Source organism: Aegilops tauschii, chromosome 5 (genome assembly GCF_002575655.3).
Source record: "Aegilops tauschii subsp. strangulata cultivar AL8/78 chromosome 5, Aet v6.0, whole genome shotgun sequence".
In the NCBI taxonomy this organism is placed as follows: Eukaryota; Viridiplantae; Streptophyta; class Magnoliopsida; order Poales; family Poaceae; genus Aegilops; species Aegilops tauschii.
The window spans coordinates 437,911,974-437,930,012 of NC_053039.3; the positions used below are offsets into that span (position 1 = coordinate 437,911,974).

Below are 18,039 nucleotides of genomic sequence, written 5' to 3' on the forward strand. Positions count from 1 at the left end.
GTGGTGGGCGGCATCAAGAACAGTGACGGCCGCCGCGTCTGGTGGGGCGTCCCCGCCGCACACTCCACGAGGTGCTGGCGTACCTCGAGGGCAGCGATGACCCGCCGCTGGCATACCCTGCCGCGGCCGCCCTGCCCCCCCCCCCCCCCCCCCGCCGGAGCGCCAGGCCATGGGCGCCCAGGAGGTTCGGCTCCTCCTCCTCTTCCTCCTCTCAGTCGTCCTCCCGCTCCTCCTCCCACTCTTCGCTCGCCGGCGCTGTTCGGCGTCAAGGCCGAGCCCGCCGCGGAGACGCCGCTCGGCTGGCGCACCCGCATCGCCGGCATCGTCATCAACGAGGGTGGCAGGTGCGCCCCCTCCTCGGCACCTCCGCGCTACGTCAAGCCAAAGACGAAGCCGGGGCTCGGCGCCGTCAAGACGGAGCCTGGGCTCGCCGGCGGCGTCAAGGAGGAGGAGCTCGACGACGCGGCGGCCCTGAAGTGGGCGCGCGACGACTGGGCGCAGACGGAGCTGCAGCACCAGATCCTCGCCTTTGAGCGCTTTGAAGCTCGGCGTCGTGGCCGGGACGAGGGAGGCGTGGTCGTCCTCGACGACAGCGACGATGACGACGTGCCGCCGCCACCGGTCCACCATGGAGACGCCGGGCAGGGGTCCAGCAGGGGTGCCATCAAGGAGAAGGCCGCCGACGATGACGAGGACGGCGGCGACGTAGGCGACTTCGCCGCGCTCAACGACTTCTTCACCCCATAGTTGTTTTTTTAAATAACTTATGTAACGCCGAACATGTCCAAAATTATGTCAAGTTTGCCGAATTTAGCCGAACTTTGCCGAATTTGGTTTTTTCTAAATAAATCCGCGTCTGGGGGCGACCCTGGGACGAGCGGCTGGGAACCCGCTCCCCCGCGCCGATTTTAGCGCCGACTCGCCTCTAGGGGCGCGTAAAATCGCCGCCTGGGAGGCCAACGGCTGGAGATGCTCTCAGCCAGCAGCCCAGAGCCGGTGCTCCGTCGAACTCGCACCACACCGCCTCCGATGTCGGGCCAGGGGCCTATCCCCTCGGTTTAAGGCACTCCGCCACCACGAAGGTTCACAAGACAAGGGAAAACTGACACCCATAGGCGCCCCACGACCGCCACAAAGAGCAGCCGCTGCCACAAACAGTCCTCGCTTATGGATGATGGTGTAAACCTGTTTCAAGTAGATATACAGATGTGGGTCAAAAGAGTATCATATTACGAGAGATCACTGGGTGTGGAACTAGGTGCTGGACTCATACGTAATGTTATGGGTATGAATGCGCTCTTTGGATGACTGGTGACCAGCATCTATGGGTTATAAATATTTTTCCTGCAAAAAAAGAAAAACCGTGTTCACTTGGGAGTAATATATGACCAGCCCCATTTAAGTTTATCTTATACCAAAAACCGTTCACTGGTAAGTATGGATTCATAAAAAAATAATTCGCTTAATGCGAGACATAGCTCTCGTTTGTAGATTTTTCTTTTTCTTGAGGTGAAAAAGGCTTTCAGTCAGAAGTGGGCTTCGACACTTCGGCCTCTGGCCCGTACACCGCCTTCCTACGATTCCAGCCGGCACCGGCGACGGCGCGTATGCCACGTTGATCAAGCTTGCTGATTATTTCGTGTTGGTTGCCGCGTCGCGCTCGCCGTGGATAAGAAAGAATTAATAACGGGAAAAGACCCTAATCGGGTGATTGACTAGGACATGTTCGAGTGGACGCCATGTGGCTCGTGTCCAGCAAAGTTGTTGGTGCAGCTTCGCCACATGTGTGATGGTATCTTTTCTGGGAGTAGTATATTCAGCATGTAGTTCCACCCAGCACACAAATTTGGACCTCTGTTGATAGTTGTGTGAAAACTCAGATTGCTTCAACTTCTCCCTCGTGTCACTCGCCATATCTTCTCCTTCCTCCCCGCCTTCCTCCCCACCATCGTGGCCGGTGCCTCACCGCCCCGCCTTCCCTACACTAATGGGTCTTCCACGCACCATCGACCGCCAACTTTCCTTCATCGACGATGCCGCATCGTCCCTGGCAACACCTTGCCATCTTCTCCCTTCCCAAATCGACCGATTGCAAGCTGTATTTTCAGGCAGCTTGCAAATAGCAAAGGCGTAGCAAATGCACGCAAATACAATACTAACTTTGTTACCTTCTTTAAAAAATCAAACTGGCAAAAGATAAAAGTTTAAAATGACCTGTTGTGATTTTTATTTTTATTTTTTTGTAAATAGACCTGATGTGATGTTAGTGTAGAAAGAAGCTGTCCACTGTCGAATAAATGCTCGACCGTGACGCTTGCCTTGATCGCAAGTAACTTCGATGGTAACAGCAGCAGAGAACATTGCGGCCAGTTGAAAGCCACCCTGAAAGTATTTCCCTTTTTCTTTTTCTGAGAGTTAATGAAAACCATCCTGGATAATATTACATACATAATCAAGGTTTTTTTTGGAGGAATTAACTATCCTACTAGCAGTGGCTATTTGCATGAAAACTTTTCTCTGCTGAGATGAACGAACAATTCACATCAAACAGTTTTGCTTATTCCCTTGCACATGCAATTCGCCACTGTATTTACAGACCCCCAATCCACTAGTACAGTACAAAACATCACGCACGAACATCAACACCATTAATCCATGGTGTCCCAGATTTACCTGTAAGTAAATAATCCCCACCCGGACCCACACTCAGACACTCTGCTTCTGCTCCCCTGCTCTGCTCTCCTCTGCAAACCACGAAAAGAAGGAAAGACAACCCGAAGGACCAACAAACGAACCCCTCTAATCGCGCGCGGCCACACCTCTAATTACTACACAAGGCCATGCACGCCGTTGATCTCACGCGGTGCCGTCGACGCGGGCCTTGGTGACGCCGGCGCAGGCGTCGACGAAGTCGCCGTCGATGAAGTCGGTGGAGAAGACCTGGAGCCGGTCGCCGAGGCCCTTGGCGAAGGCCTCGGCGATGAAGCTGCGCGCGTAGCCGCGGATGCGGTTCGTGACGGGCCGCACGCACACCACCGGGTTGTCGGCCTGCGGCGTCACCGTGTTCTCCACCCGGTACAGGTACCGCCGGTCCCTCGCCGGCGGCTGCTGGCCCAGGAACTTGAGGTTGCTCTCGTACTTGGTCTCCGGCAGGTCCGTGTCGATCCAGTTGTCCCGCAGGTAGCCGGAGCTCCACAGCGGCTCGCCGCGCCCGGGCGCCGGCGACTTGCGCGGCTTCCACACGCAGATCACCCGCCTCGGGAGCAGCTCCGCCACCGTCTTGCCGAACACCGCCTCGTCCTGCGGGATCAGGTGCTCCCCGAGCCGCTCCACCAGGTACTTGGCGAAGTCCGGCGGGTCCTCGCGGCCGAACTCGGTGCGGATCTCCAGCACCAGGACCTCCGACTGGGTCTCGGCCAGGAAGCGCAGCACGTCGTCGAGCACGACGTCGACGGAATAGGTGGCGAGCACGCCGTGGCAGACGCGGCGCTCCTCCTGCACGCGGACGTCGAGGAGGCGGCAGCCGAGGGCGAGCTGGTGGTAGACGGAGAGCGACTGGCACTGCGCGAAGGGGCGGGTGATGAAGGGGATGCCGATCTTGTTGGTGGCCGAGTCGTGGGTGCCCGGCCACACCACCTGGTGCACGCGCAGGCGGTCGGGCCCCAGCTCCGCCATCCACGTCTTGCGGTCGGCGGGGCGGTGGGCGCAGCCGGGAAACTCGTCGCCGCAGGAGGTGCAGCGCTCGGACATGGCCAGCTTCTGCGTGGTCACCAGCTTGCGGCGGTTCACCTGCGCCGAGAAGAAGGCGCCCATGGCGTCCAGCGGGTTCTTCTTGCCGTTGTCGTCGCTATTGGGGGAAGAAGACATGGCTGCGCGGCAGATGAGACCCTCCTATAAATAACGGCTCTGAGCTGGACACGCGCGCGACGTCGTCGTCGCCGTGAGCTTGAGCTCGGGACTGGGTGATTGATTAATGGCGCAAGCGCAAAAATATCACACTGCGTCAGCTAGAGCTAGCTCTGGATGGACATGTGGAGATGTATGGTTGATTTTGTTGGAGCTCGGGTCGATGGGGGAGGAGGAGGGGGCACGGCGTGCTATTTCTTGGGCGTTTGTGTGTTTTGGTTGGTCCGACTGGCGTTAGGTGGATGTGGTTGTGGTAGTTGCAGGACGGACAAGATATTTTTCTTCTTCTTCAAAAAGGATGATAGGGTGGGTTGGGCCACGAGGACAGCGATAGGTTGCAGCTTAGGCCATCTCTAAATAACCAATCCTCGGTATAGCGTCTGAGGAGGATAAGAGCATCTCCAGCCGCACCCCCAACATGCCCTCCAAAGGCCCTTTTGCGTCACCGGTTCGGTCCAGTCATGCCTCCAAAAGCACAGTTTTCGCCGGTTCGGGCCGATTTTGGCACCGGCGGACCCAGGCCGAACCCGGCGCGCTGGGGGCGCCCAGGGTCGCCGGGGGAAACGTTTTTGGCGCGAAAAGGAGTGGGCCCGCCGAGTCAGTGACTCGCCGCCTTCGTCGTCCTCATCGCCTCGGTCCCGCGGGATTCAATGCCAAGACTGTCGCGCTGGTCATGGAAGTGCGTTAAGTCGACTAGAGGGGGGTGAATAGGCGATTTTTATAAATTCTTCACTGAGAATTTCAGGGTAAGGAAATTCCTTAGCGAAGAACTACTTGCAGCGGAATAAGTACTCAGATGCAAACATAACAGAACATAAGCATGGTCATCATGATGAAATGAAAACAAGCACGGAGTACAGAAAGCGTAAACACAGGATAAACAGGAAGAAGACAAACAGACTGAAGAAATTGAACTGAGGAAATTGAGAAAGTCTTCACTCAAAGTCTTCAAATAGATATGAACAAGTACACAACACAGTAATGAGGAAATGGAAGAGTTGAGGAAATAGAACCAGTTGGCTTGGTGAAGACAATGATTTGGTACACCAGTTCCAACTGCTGTGACAGTTGTACGTCTGGTTGGAGCGGCTAGGTATTTAAACCTCCGGACACACAGTCCTCACCGTATTCTCCTTGAACTAAGGTCACAGAGACCTCGTCCAATCACTCGTGGTAAGTCTTTCAGGTGACTTCCAAACCTTCACAAACTCGGTCACTCGGCGATCCACAATTTCTTCTTGGATGCTCTAGACCATGACGCCTAACCGCCTGGAAGATGCACAGTCTTCAAAGATAACAAGCGTCGGATCCACGCAGGATCAATCTCTTCAGTGATGCTCAATCACTTTGGGTTTGTAGGTGTTTGGGTTTGGGTTTTCCTCACTTGATGATTTTCGCTCAAAGTCCTTAAAGGATGGGATGCTCTCAATGACAAGTGTCAGTTTCTCTCGGAGCAGCCAACCAGCTAGTGGTTGTAGGGGGCGGCTATTTATAGCCTAGGGAGCAGCCCGACATGATAAGACATAAATGCCTTTCAATGATATGACCGTTAGGTGGGTAGATATTTTGGGACAGCTGGCGCATAGTACAGAAACGGTCGGAAATTTGACTATCAAATTCCTCAGGGCTATCATGTTCCTCACTTGTAGGCAATCCGCACTGGCGAATTCCTAACTCCTCAGCCAGAACAAATTCCTCAGAGACCAGAAGAACTTCATCTCTGTCACTGAAGAAATTGACTGAACTGTATGAGATTTCCAGTGGCTTCACTCGAAAGGATTGGGTAGGTGTAGGATTTTGAGATGAGTGTCACTTGGAAACTTTCCTTAGTTTTTCCTCGACCCCCTTTAACAGTACGGTGTTTCCTATGACTCAAGAAAGAGAAAATGAAACTATGAAAACAAAAGTCTTCACGCTTCATGTTCCTCGCGCGAAATCCAAGTCTTCTCGGTCACATCAATTTCTTCACTTTCAAAGTCTTCAGAAATCCAAAGTCTTCAGTTGAAGATAATCATTTTTAGGGGTCGACTTTCTCTGTAAATATCAAACTCCTCATAGACTTATAGACCTGTGTACACTCACAAACACATTAGTCCCTTAATCTATAAGTCTTCAATACACCAAAATCACTAAGGGGCACTAGATGCACTTACAATCTCCCCCTTTTTGGTGATTGATGACAATATAGGTTAAGTTTTCAACGGGGATAAACATATGAAGTGTAAATACTGATATTGAGGAATTTTATTGTAAGATATAGAAGAACTCCCCCTGGAGATGTGCATAGTGAGGAATTTGCTTTTGAAGCAATGCACATTTGAAGAGTAGAATCATGGAGATCTCCCCCTATATCTTGTAATTCATACACGCATTTAACATATGATATGAAGAATTTGAAATGCATGATGAAATATGGTGACTGATGTAATTTAGCATGCGTGCATTAACATAAAATAGGAATAAGCATGCAGAAGAACACAACAAAAGTATCATACCACCATCGGGTTTAAGTTTACAACTCGATCCAACAAAGTCATCAAAAGAACGAGAGTTGTAACTTAGCAAAAAAACGCCCATATATAGAGAGATCCGCTTGAAGGCTAACTCAAATTTCTCCCGCTTTGTCATCAAATGACCAAAAGGATCGAAAAATGAGGACTAACGCCCCTGAAGAATACCATGTTGATGGAGGAGCGTCAGCGTTGTTGGGGTCGGTTGTTGTAGTAGGGCCTGCCGCAGTGTCGTCCAAATCTTCATGCTCATCAGTGCCGCGCGCTGAAGAATATGAGCTTGCAACCAAGGAAGGAACTTTGACTTTCTTGAATTTCTTTGCTGGTGGTTGAAACCAGTCAAAGTCCTGCGTGAGACCCATTTTCTTAAGATCTTCTTCACCATAAAGATGAGACAGAACAACCCAGGTGCGACCGAAGACTTCATGGAGGTAGTAGTGGTTCTTCTTCACTGCATTGTGTGTCGCAGTCATGTTGTGAAGAATTGAACCAAACTGACGTTTAACCCATTTGTGGTTGCGATCGACCTTCTGGTGAAGACTGAGGAGAAGCTCACGATCAGTCATCACCCTTGGAGCTGTGGCTTGAGGATTTTACTTTGAAGCATTGGCGGCAGAGTCATGAGTGGCAGAGTCATCATTTGTGGAGTAGGATGCAGCTTTGCGGAACTGACCATCCAATGGACGAATGCCTTCATCAATAACAGCAGTGGCCTTGCCCTTTTCATCAGCTGAGGAAAATGTCCGTTTGAAGACTTCAATGGGGGGCAAGTAGCTGAGATGATTTTGAAAGTCAACCTTGTAGTTGAGTGAAGACCTTGTTCTGAGGAATCTCATAATCCAAGGAGCGTAAGGCTTCAACTCAAATGGAGGTAATGCAACATTGGCCAGAGTCCTCATGAAGAAATCATGGTAGTTGACAGGAACGCCATGAATGATGTTGAAAAGCAGATTCTTCATGATGCCAACGACCTCTTCATCATTCGAGTCGTGGCCTTTGATTGGACTCAAAGTCTTCGTCAGAATGCGATAGACAGTCCGAGGCACATACTGCAATTCCTTCACAAGGAATTTGGTCCTTGGGGCTTGACCGGGCTTCAGCGGCTTCATTAACACTTGCATGTAGTGATCTGTAAGCTCAGGTTCATGATATATACAACGAGCACCTTCAAGGGGAGGACTGACAGGTAGGGCATGAAGCAATTCAGAGGCCGGTGCTTTGAAGTGAGTATTTTCTGTCATCCAGTACAATACCCAAGAGTTCACATCTTCAGCATTTCCTGTGATGTGCAGCGTTGCATAGAACTGAAGAATTAGCTCTTCATTCCAATCAACAATATCAGTGCAGAAGTTGAGCAGTCCAGCGTCATAAAGAACACTGAGGACTGGCGTGAAGCAAGGCAGTGATTCCATGTCCACGTGAGGAATATGCTCATGGTTGAAGACTTTGTCTTTGTTGAAGAGCAGTGAAGAATAGAAGTTGGCTTGGCTGGCAGTCCATAAACGCTTCCTTCGAAGACGAGCAGAGTCATATGGGTTGTAATCAGTGAAGAACACATGCTCGTGAAAGAAGTCATCAGCCTTGAATTTTTGCTTCTTAAAGAAAGGATCCTTTGGCTTGGGCTAAGGAGTGTCAGTCAATTGCATCACAACCTCAGAAATTGCAATCTCAGGAACCACAGGCTGAGGAATTTCAGTTTCTTCTTCAGTTGCAGCCTGGTTCTTCAATTCTTCAGCAGCAATTTCATCAGCACTAGTGGCTGGAATCTCTTCATGAATGGACGGAGTGGTGCGAGGTTCTTCAGAGCCCATTGGAACTTCAGTATGCACTGCGGACTGAGGAATTTGTTGCAGAGGAGTGAACAAAGGAGAATTGGGGTGCTGACTTTCCCAAAAGTCATCATTCATCACTGGGGTTGTGCTCCCAATGTCCACGTCCTCATCTTCTTCACTCAATTCTTCAACGCCTGCCTCTTCAGCTGTGAACTGAGGCATGGGCGATGAGACAACTGGGGTTGAAGGGATTGTATCCACTTCAATCTCTTCATCCAACTGCTCTGAAGAAGCAGCAGAAGGAATGTCTTCATCAGATCCGTTTGAGATCGCATAGTTTTCACCAAAGGGAATGAGTTCCTTTGATGGCATGCATGTGAGCGGAACAACATCAATTGAATTCTCAAAAGAGCTTGTCAATTTCTTCATCTTCTTCGGAGCTGAAGATTCTGATGAAGTTGATGCTTTCCTTTTCTTCACTGTTGCACGCTCCGCAGCCTTGGTCTTCTTCGCATCTGATGCAGAAGGAAGAATTGGACTTGGTGTAGGTGCAGGAGGAGCAGAGGAAATTGGTTCATTTTCTTCAGGCACAACTGATGCAGTTGCCCTGGCATGGTCAGCTTTTTCAGGCACGGCAGTTGAAGCTTCAGCTGGCCTGACTTGATCTTCAGGCGCAACACTAGTGGTTGCCCTAGCCGTGTCATCAGCGGCTGGAATGCAGTCATCAGCCCTGGTACTAGCAGTTTCATCAGGGGTGCTGGCATGTTCTTCAGTAGGCTGAGCAGATGCTCCAGCCTGAGGAATTTCTTATTGCGTTGGGGCAGCAACATTGGTAGTGAATTTCTCAGATAACTTCACAAATCTGACCTTGGCTCCAAGCCAGTCAGCATAGTAGCGATCAAATTCATTACTTAGACTCTTGATCTCTGATTGCAGAGCTACAAGTTCTTCAGGTGAAAGCTTCAAAACGTTTTGCTTCAGAAAGTGCTCTTTCTTGTACTGTGCTTTCTTCACCTTCCTCCCCTGTTCATATTTCCATTTCTCCTCATCAATGAAGGCAGTCAACACATGACTTTGATCAGGAGTGAGGTTCATCTCAGGCAGAAGTGTGTTGGGGTCCTTGTGCCACAAGTCGATGAAGTCGAGGATCAACTTTGGATCCAGCATCAATGGCACGTTACTACCTTTGGCTCTAGCGGCCCTGTGCTGCCTGTCTTTGATGATTTCAGCGAGTTCCTCATCATCAGCTTCGTCGTCATCAGTCAGCACTTGGAAGGAGACCTGCTTCTTGTGAGGACTTGGTCGAGAACCTCGTCCAGTAGTGGCCTTAGTCTTCAGCAGAGTGGGGCCAGTTGAGGAATGCGGAGGAGCCGAAGAACTTGCAGAGGCTCCTGAGGCAATAGAGATGCCTGTTGTCCTTTGGCACGAGGCGAGATGCGCAGGTGCTGAGGATTTGGAAGGAGGAGCTGAGGACTTTGGAGGAGCTGGTGCAGCTTGAGGAATTTTTCGTGAGGGCTTTGCGGAGCCAGGCCGTGAGGGCATTGCAGATGAGCTTGGCTGTGAGGACATTGGTGCAGAATCCATGGGCTTGTATGCGGGCTTCTTGGGCATGACCTTCTTAGGCTTGCTAGCAGAGGCCTCAGCAGTAGCAGCAGCAGAATCTTCATTGAATTTCTTCACTGCTTCTTTTGCCACTTTGGCCAGCTTTGGCTTGACGCTTAGCCCATTCCTTTGGAAATTCTTCACCTCTTCTGATGCTAGAGGGATCAGCTTCTTGGCCAGGTGCCAATGGAGGTCTTGGGCATGGAGGGTGTACTGCAAATTTCTTCATGTACTTTGGAGTCATATATTTGTACTCCCTCCATTCTCTGGCTCATCTCCTCTCAATCTTCTGAATGCGCACTTTGCGCTCATTCTTTATTTCCTCAGGGGGTGTGCAGTACCCTGCATAGATGTCATCAGGGATTTCAAACGCAATGTTGACTTCAGGTTTCTTCCCTCCCTTCCGAGGTTTCTTGCCGTCAGCCATTTTCTTCAGCTGAGGATTTTGAACAATTGAGTTCTCAGATGAGGTGTGCAACTTTTCTTCGAGGAACCCTGCAAATGAGTTAAGTTGATGAGAACCTAGTGATTCAGCAGCGGACATGTGTACCTGTGAACAGAATATAGTTGCAAAGAATTTGGAGAGGTCATATGCGTTCTCAGAAGTTTTTCCAAAAAGAACAAGTTTGAGGAATTTGACCAGATGTGTCTTGAGGAATTTCACTAAGCGTTCTTTGACTTAGGTTCCAGAGTTGTACAGATTGAAAATCCACACAATTGAGGAATCTTGAAGAAAAATGTTGTTTAGGGAAACATATCAAGAACAGATGTTATGTGAGGTGTTTAGTGTGTGAAGATTTGAAGAATAAACACCGTTTGAAGATTTTGTAGAAATCATCAGAATCAACAAGGGCGGTAAAAGTAACTTTTAATTACCCTTGACGAAGAACACGACGAACTGCGAAGTGTAGATTTGGAAGCTCGTCAGTTCAGATCTTCCACGCCCTAACTTGGCAGAGGAAGACAGCTACGGCGGCGGCGGAGTGAAGAAATCCGCGGCCGGCGCGAGTACGATGGCGACAAGGTCGAGGCAGTGAAGCTCTTCCTCACCAGCGACGATGGAAGTAGCGGCGGCGCTAGGGTTTTGAGAGCTCGAGCGAGGGGGTAAGGTTGAGCGGAGTAAAAACAAAGTGAGGAGAGGAGGGGAGGGGGTATTTATAGCCGAGGTGAAAAACTACTCGCCCGAGGAAATTGGACGAACGTGCCCCTGACCCTTCTCATTCGCGTGACATGTGTCACCCACGTACTGAGAGGTTGCGATCGTGCGAGATCGTGGGTGAATAGATAAATCCATCGTGGAATATGGAACGGTTTAGGCGACAAACGCCGAAAATTCAGATAAGATAATTTTAAAGTTTCGTTCGCAAATTCTTCAGCTGTCAAGGACACAGTGAAGATTTTGAATGCGTTTCAAATAGAACGCACATGAAGAATTTGTGAATGGACTGGGTTGAGTTTAGCATAGAGGGGGAAGGGTCCGATCACATTCACTTAGCAGAAAAGGCAACATGAGGAATTAGCAATAAGTGAATGATGTAGAGGACATAAACTCATATATATATATATATATATATATATAGCCAATGAAGAAAAACTCAAATTGAAGATTTTTAACTTTTGGTGGTGGCGAGACCCACCATATAAGAATGATGATTTCAGACACCGCGTACAATTATCGTAAGGCTCTGAGAATCAAATTCTTCGTTAATTTCTTCACACTTAGAGGGTTAGTCTTCATTGATTGAAGAAAAACATTACTTCGTGGTTTGCACATCTAAGTCATCAATTTTGCATAAGTGTTAGGATGTGCGTCCTTTTCAAAGGACATTCGAAGATTCTAGGATATTTAGCTCACACCGCAACCTGCTAAATCTCTTCTCATCCAAGGGCTTTGTGAAGATATCGGCTAGCTGTTCTTCAGTCTTCACATGCTCAATAGAAATGTCGCCCTTCAACAAATGATCACAAGAAAATGATAACGAATCTGAATGTGCTTTGTCTTCAAGTGCTGAACTGGGCTATGAGCAATCTTGATGTCACTCTCATTGTCACAGTAGAGAGGCACATTCTTCAGGTTGATGCCGTAGTCCTTGAGGGTTTGATTCATCCATAGCAATTGAGCACATCAAGAACCAGCAGCAATGTACTCAGCTTCAGCAGTAGACAGTGATACGCTGTTCTGTTTCTTCGAGGACCAACAGACCAAAGATCGTCCGAAGAAATGGCATGTGCCTGATATTGACTTGTGGTCCACACGATCACCAGCATAGTCAGAGTCTGAATATCCAATGAGATCAAAAGCCGAGCCCTTGGGATACCATAATCCAAGTGTTGGTGTGTGAGCTAGATGTCGAAGAATATGCTTCACAGCATTATGGTGTGATTCCTTCGGTGTAGCTTGAAAGCGGGCACACATGCAAACACTAAGCATAATATCTGGCCTAGATGCACATAAATACAATAAAGAACCAATCATGGAGCGGTATACCTTTTGATCGAAGTCAATACCATTTTCATCAGTGCATAGATGGCCATTTGTGGGCATAGGGATTTTGACTCCTTTGCAATCTTGCATGCCGAATTTCCTCAGTACATCCTTGAGGTATTTCTCCTGAGATATGAATATGCCATTGCGCTGTTGACGAATTTGAAGACCTAAGAAGAATTTCAATTCTCCCATCATAGACATTTGATATTCTTCACTCATCATATAGGCAAATTCATCACTGTAACGTTGGTTAGTACAGCCAAAGATGATATCATCAACATATATTTGGCACACAAACAATTCACCATCATAGGATTTAGTGAACAGAGTTGGATCAAGTGAACCGGGTTTGAAGCCTTTCTTCATGAGGAATTCCTTCAAAGTATCATACCACGCCCGAGGGGCCTGCTTGAGGCCATAGAGGGCCATATTGAGTCTGTAGACTTTGTCAGGATGCTTTGGATCTTCAAAACCTGGGGGTTGAGCAACATATACTTCTTCCTCAGGCTTACCATTGAGGAATGCACTTTTCACATCCATTTGATATAAGATGATGTCATGATGGTTAGCATAAGCAAGTAATATGTGAATAGCCTCAAGTCTAGCAACAGGTGCAAAAGTTTCATCAAAATCAATTCCTTCAACCTGTGTGTAGCCTTGAACTACAAGCCGTGCCTTATTCCTCACAACAAGGCCATTTTCATCTTGCTTGTTGCGGTAGATCCACTTTGTGCCAATGATATTGTGCTTGCGAGGGTCTGGTCGCTTGACAAGTTCCCAGACGTTGTTGAGCTCGAACTGATGTAATTCTTCTTGCATAGCTTGAATCCACTCAGGCTCCAGAAATGCTTCATCTACCTTAGTGGGCTCTGTGATAGAGACGAAAGCAAAGTGCCCACAAAAGTTAGATAAATGTGAAGCTCTTGAGCGTGTGAGAGGACCTGGTATGTTGATGTCGCTGATGATTTTCTCAATCTGCGCTTCATTCGCAACACGAGGATGAGCGGGTTGTCGTCGAGGAATTTGATCAGCATTTTCTTCAGCACCATTTTCCTCAGGTGCATCAGCACGATGTTCTTCACGTTCTGGAATGACTTCTTCAGCAGATTCTTCGGTAGGAATGACATCCTCAGTAGCCTTGAACTTGATGGTTTTCTCAGGTGACTTTTCATCTAGCACAGGAGGTAGGTGCTCTCTTTGCGAGCCATTAGTTTCATCAAACCGCACATCTACAGTTTTAACAACTTTGTGGTGAACGTCGTTGAAGACTGTAGGTGTGCGAGTCCTTTCCGTAACCAAGCATAAAACCTTCATGTGCTTTCGGTGCAAATTTAGAATTGTGATGAGGATCTCTAATCCAACATTTTGCACCGAAGACTTTGAAATAACTCACATTGGGTTTCTTGTCAGTGAGGAGTTCATATGCAGTCTTCTTGAAGAATTTGTGAAGATATACCCTGTTGATGATGTGGCACGCAGTATCAATTGCCCCAGTCCAGAAATGACGAGGTGTCTTGTATTCATCAAGCATAGTGCGAGCCATCTCAACAAGAGTCCTGTTCTTGCGCTCCACGACGCCATTCTGCCGAGGAGTATAAGGAGCAAATAACTCATGAGTAATACCAAGTTCATCAAGATAGTCATCAAGACTAGTATTCTTGAACTCAGTTCCGTTGTCACTTCTGATGTGCTTGATCTTCACACCAAAGTTGGTTGAAGCCCTCGAGGAAAATCGTTTGAAGACTTACTGCACTTCACGTTTGTAAGTGACAATATGCACCCATGTGTAACGAGAGTAATCATCAACAATAACAAAGCCATATAGAGATGATTCATTTGTGAATGCAGAATAGTGGTTAGGACCAAAGAGATCCATGTGAAGCAATTCAAATGGTCGAGTGGTAGTCATGATAGTCTTCGCTGGATGCTTAGCCTTGGTCACCTTTCCAGCTTCACAGGCTCCGCACAAGTGATCCTTGAGGAATTTGACATTCTCAATGCCAATGACGTGCTTCTTCTTCACGAGCATGTGCAAGTTCCTCATGCCAGCATGACCAAGTCGTCGATGCCATAGCCAGACTTCTGAAGCTTTTGCAAGTAGACATATAGCTGGTTGTGGTCCTGTAGAGAAATCAACAATATACAGATCTCCTCTCCTAAAGCCTTCGAAGACTTTGGAATTGTCAGCTTCCATGATCACAACACAACAATACTTGCCAAAGATAACAACCATATCAAGATCACAAAGCATTGAGACTGACATGAGGTTAAATCCTAAGGACTCGACAAGCATGACTTTGTCCATGTGTCGATCCTTTGAGATCGCAACCTTACCTAGACCCAATACCTTGCTTTTTCCTTTGTCAGCGTAGGTGTATGCTTCAGATGTGATGGAGATAAGGGAGCATCCATCAATAGATTCTTGTCACCAGTCATGTGATTCGTATATCCACTATCGAGGACCCACTCAGTGGCTTTGGGTAGATCATCCTGCAGATGAATTAGTGCAACTTACGAACTCATATACTTCATCAGTGAAGAATATGACATCAATTTCATCAAATCAATTTCATCAAGCAATAAAACAGATAAAGCAGTATGAGGACGTGAGAAATGAGGATTCATTTCTTCATGATTAGCCTGCGTCCTTTCAGGCATTTTTAGGTCTCCAGCAAATTCTTCAGACGTTTAAGCACGTCTGGAGACCCGACCCTGCATAAGAGATTAGTTCTTTTTCTTCACCACCCACATCTGAAGGGGTGGCAAAGAGTTCATCATTCTACGAGCTCCATAAGAGAAAGGTGGCATAGAAGCCAGTCCACTTCGTTTCACATAAGAGGAGTTAGGGTAAGCATATGAATAAGCAGAGAAATTCTTCGAGGACTTATGAACATAATGGTTAGAAGAATAATGCAGATATTCATAGCCCTTAGATTTTTCCTGCGAAAGAGAAGTGTTAGCACGATGATGTTCATATGAGGACTTGGATCCATATGAAGAATTTGGTCCATATGAAGAATTTGGTCCATATGAAGAATTTGATCTGGGGTTCTTATTCTTCACAAGTGGCGTCATGATGACATTCACCTGAAGACTTTCAAGGCATCTTTTGGGAACCCAGATTTTCTTCATAGGGGAACCGTTCCTGCAAGTTAGTGCCAACATATCTAGCAAATACTTCACCATTCTGATTCTTGAACAGTTTATAGTTGGAGTCAAATGACTCATCAGAAGAATGAGGAGATTCACATGTAAAGCCAGATAAATAGATGGATCTACTGGAGGTCCCTTTGCAGCAACCCATGAGGTTTTGGGATACTGCTCAGGCTTCCAGTATGTCCCATCAGCATTGAGTTTCCTCTCAAAGGCAATACCCTCTTTCCTAGGGTTCCTGTTGAGGATCTGCTTTTTAAGCACATCACAAAGAGCCTGATGCCCTTTGAGGCTTTTGTACATGCCTGTCATATACAATTCCTTCAGCCCTGCATTGTTAGTGATACTAGTAATATCCTCAGATGAGGAATTAGTGATAGCAGAGATAGTTGAGGAAATTGTAACAGTAGAAGCATTTGAACATTCAGGTAAAGAATTAGCAGATTCACGTTCAATGCACTTCAAACATGGTGGAATAAATTCTTCCTGAGAAGCGCTGATTTGTTGAGCAAGTAATGAATAACGCTCCTTCTGAAGATCTTCATAACTCACCCTTAGCTTCTCAAGATCTTGCTTTCTTTGAAGAAATTCATAAGAAAGCTTCTCATGATCAGATAAGAGAGTGTTATGATGACTTTGAAGGTTATCAAACTTAGACTGAAGTCTCTGAAGATTTTCAGTTAAAGTTTTAGTGCGATCCATTTCTTCACCCAACATATCATCACTTTTGTCTAGCATATTTTGAACCTTTTCAAAAGCCTTTTGTTGTTTCACAGCAATCTTAGCAAGTTTAGAGTAGCTGGGCTTGAGGTTTTCATCAGATTCATCCTCAGATGATTCAGAGGATGGATATTTGAGTACCTTGGCACCCTTTGCCATGAAGCAATAGGTGGGAGCGTAGCCATCATCTCCGTCATCAACCTTGTTGAGGAAGTCATTCTCCTCAGAGTTGAAGATGGACTTGCTGACGAACGCAGTAGCAAGGGCTAAGCTCGCCACACCAGATTCTGACTCCTCAGATGCCTCCTCTTCCTCATGTTCCTCAGATTCAGCTTCAGAGTCCATTTCCTTGCCAATGAATGCCCAAGCCTTCTTAGAGCTGCTCTTCTTGTGAGATGAAGACTTCGAGGACTTTGATGATGAAGACTTTGAAGATTTGTTCTTCTTCTTTGAGTCATCAGAACTGTACTCCTTATATTTCTTATTCTTTGATTCCTTTTCCCACTGAGGACAATCTTGAATGTAGTGACCAGGTTTCTTGCATTTGTGGCACATCCTCTTCTTGTAGTCACGGGATGAGGAATCATCACTTTTTGAGGATTTTCCAAAGCGACCACGTCTTGAGAACTTTTGGAATTTCCTCACGAGCATTGGTAGCTCCTGGCTCAGTTCTTCAGGATCACCAAGGCTGCTACCAGAATCCTCACCTTCAGATTCAAACATTGCCTTGGCCTTCAGAGCTCATGATCTGCCATAGCTCGGTCCATAGAGATCTCTCTTCTCAGCAAGCTGGAACTCATGAGTGTTTAGCCTCTCCAGGATATCAGCGGGATCAAGTGACTTGTAGTCTCCTCGTTCTTGTATCATCAGTGCAAGGGTATCAAATGAGGAATCAAGCGATCTCAGCAATTTCTTCACCACCTCATGGTCGGTGATGTCAGTGGCACCAAGTGCTTGAAGCTCATTTGAGATGTCAGTGAGGCGATCGAAGGTTTGCTGAACATTTTCATTGTCGAGTCTTTTGAAGCAGTTGAAGAGATTGCGAAAAACGTCAACTCGAGAGTCACGTTGTGTTGAGACTCCTTCATTGACCTTGGACAACCTATCCCAGATGAGCTTAGCTGTCTCCAAAGCACTCACTCTGCCATACTGCCCTTTGCTCAGATGGCCACCTATGATGTTCTTCACTTGAGAATCGAGTTGCTTAAATCTCTTCACATCGGCACCGTTCAGGGAAGGAGAGACAGTGGGAACACCATTCTCCACAACGTACCAGAGATCGTTATCAATTGCCTCAAGATGCATTCACATCTTATTCTTCCAGTAAGGGTAGTCCGTCCCATCGAAGGTACGACACCCAGCAGAGACCTTGATCATACCTGCGGTCGACATAACTAAAACTCCAGACGGTTAAACCAAAATCACACAGAACAAGGGAGTACCTTGCTCTGATACCAATTGAAAGTGCGTTAAGTCGACTAGAGGGGGGTGAATAGGCGATTTTTATAAATTCTTCACTGAGGAATTTCAGGGTAAGGAAATTCCTTAGCGAAGAACTACTTGCAGCGGAATAAGTACTCAGATGCAAACATAACAGAACATAAGCATGGTCATCATGATGAAATGAAAACAAGCACGGAGTACAAAAAGCGTAAACACAGGATAAACAGAAAGAAGACAAACAGACTGAAGAAATTGAACTGAGGAAATTGAGAAAGTCTTCACTCAAAGTCTTCAAACAGATATGAACAAGTACACAACACAGTAATGAGGAAATGGAAGAGTTGAGGAAATAGAACCAGTTGGCTTGGTGAAGACAAGGATTTGGTAGACCAGTTCCAACTGCTGTGATAGTTGTACGTCTGGTTGAAGCGGCTAGGTATTTAAA

The 18,039-nt window shown here is 47.3% G+C and overlaps 1 protein-coding gene and 1 pseudogene across 1 annotated transcript; both read right to left on the bottom strand.

Moving 5' to 3' along the window:
* Nucleotides 1-2,537: 2,537 nt before the first annotated feature.
* LOC109740675 (uncharacterized) lies at nt 2,538-4,343 on the bottom strand. The gene has a single exon (XM_020299729.4). The coding sequence runs from the start codon at nt 3,865-3,867 to the stop codon at nt 2,857-2,859; it is 1,011 nt and encodes a 336-aa protein (XP_020155318.1). The 5' UTR covers nt 3,868-4,343; the 3' UTR covers nt 2,538-2,856.
* An 11,411-nt stretch (nt 4,344-15,754) lies between these two features.
* LOC141022963 (uncharacterized) lies at nt 15,755-17,018 on the bottom strand (annotated as a pseudogene).
* Between the last annotated feature and the right edge of the window lie 1,021 nt (nt 17,019-18,039).

Coding starts and splice junctions, on each gene's coding strand:
- LOC109740675 (XM_020299729.4), bottom strand. CDS start 3,867: ATGTCTTCTTCCCCCAATAGCGACGACAACGGCAAGAAGAACCCGCTG.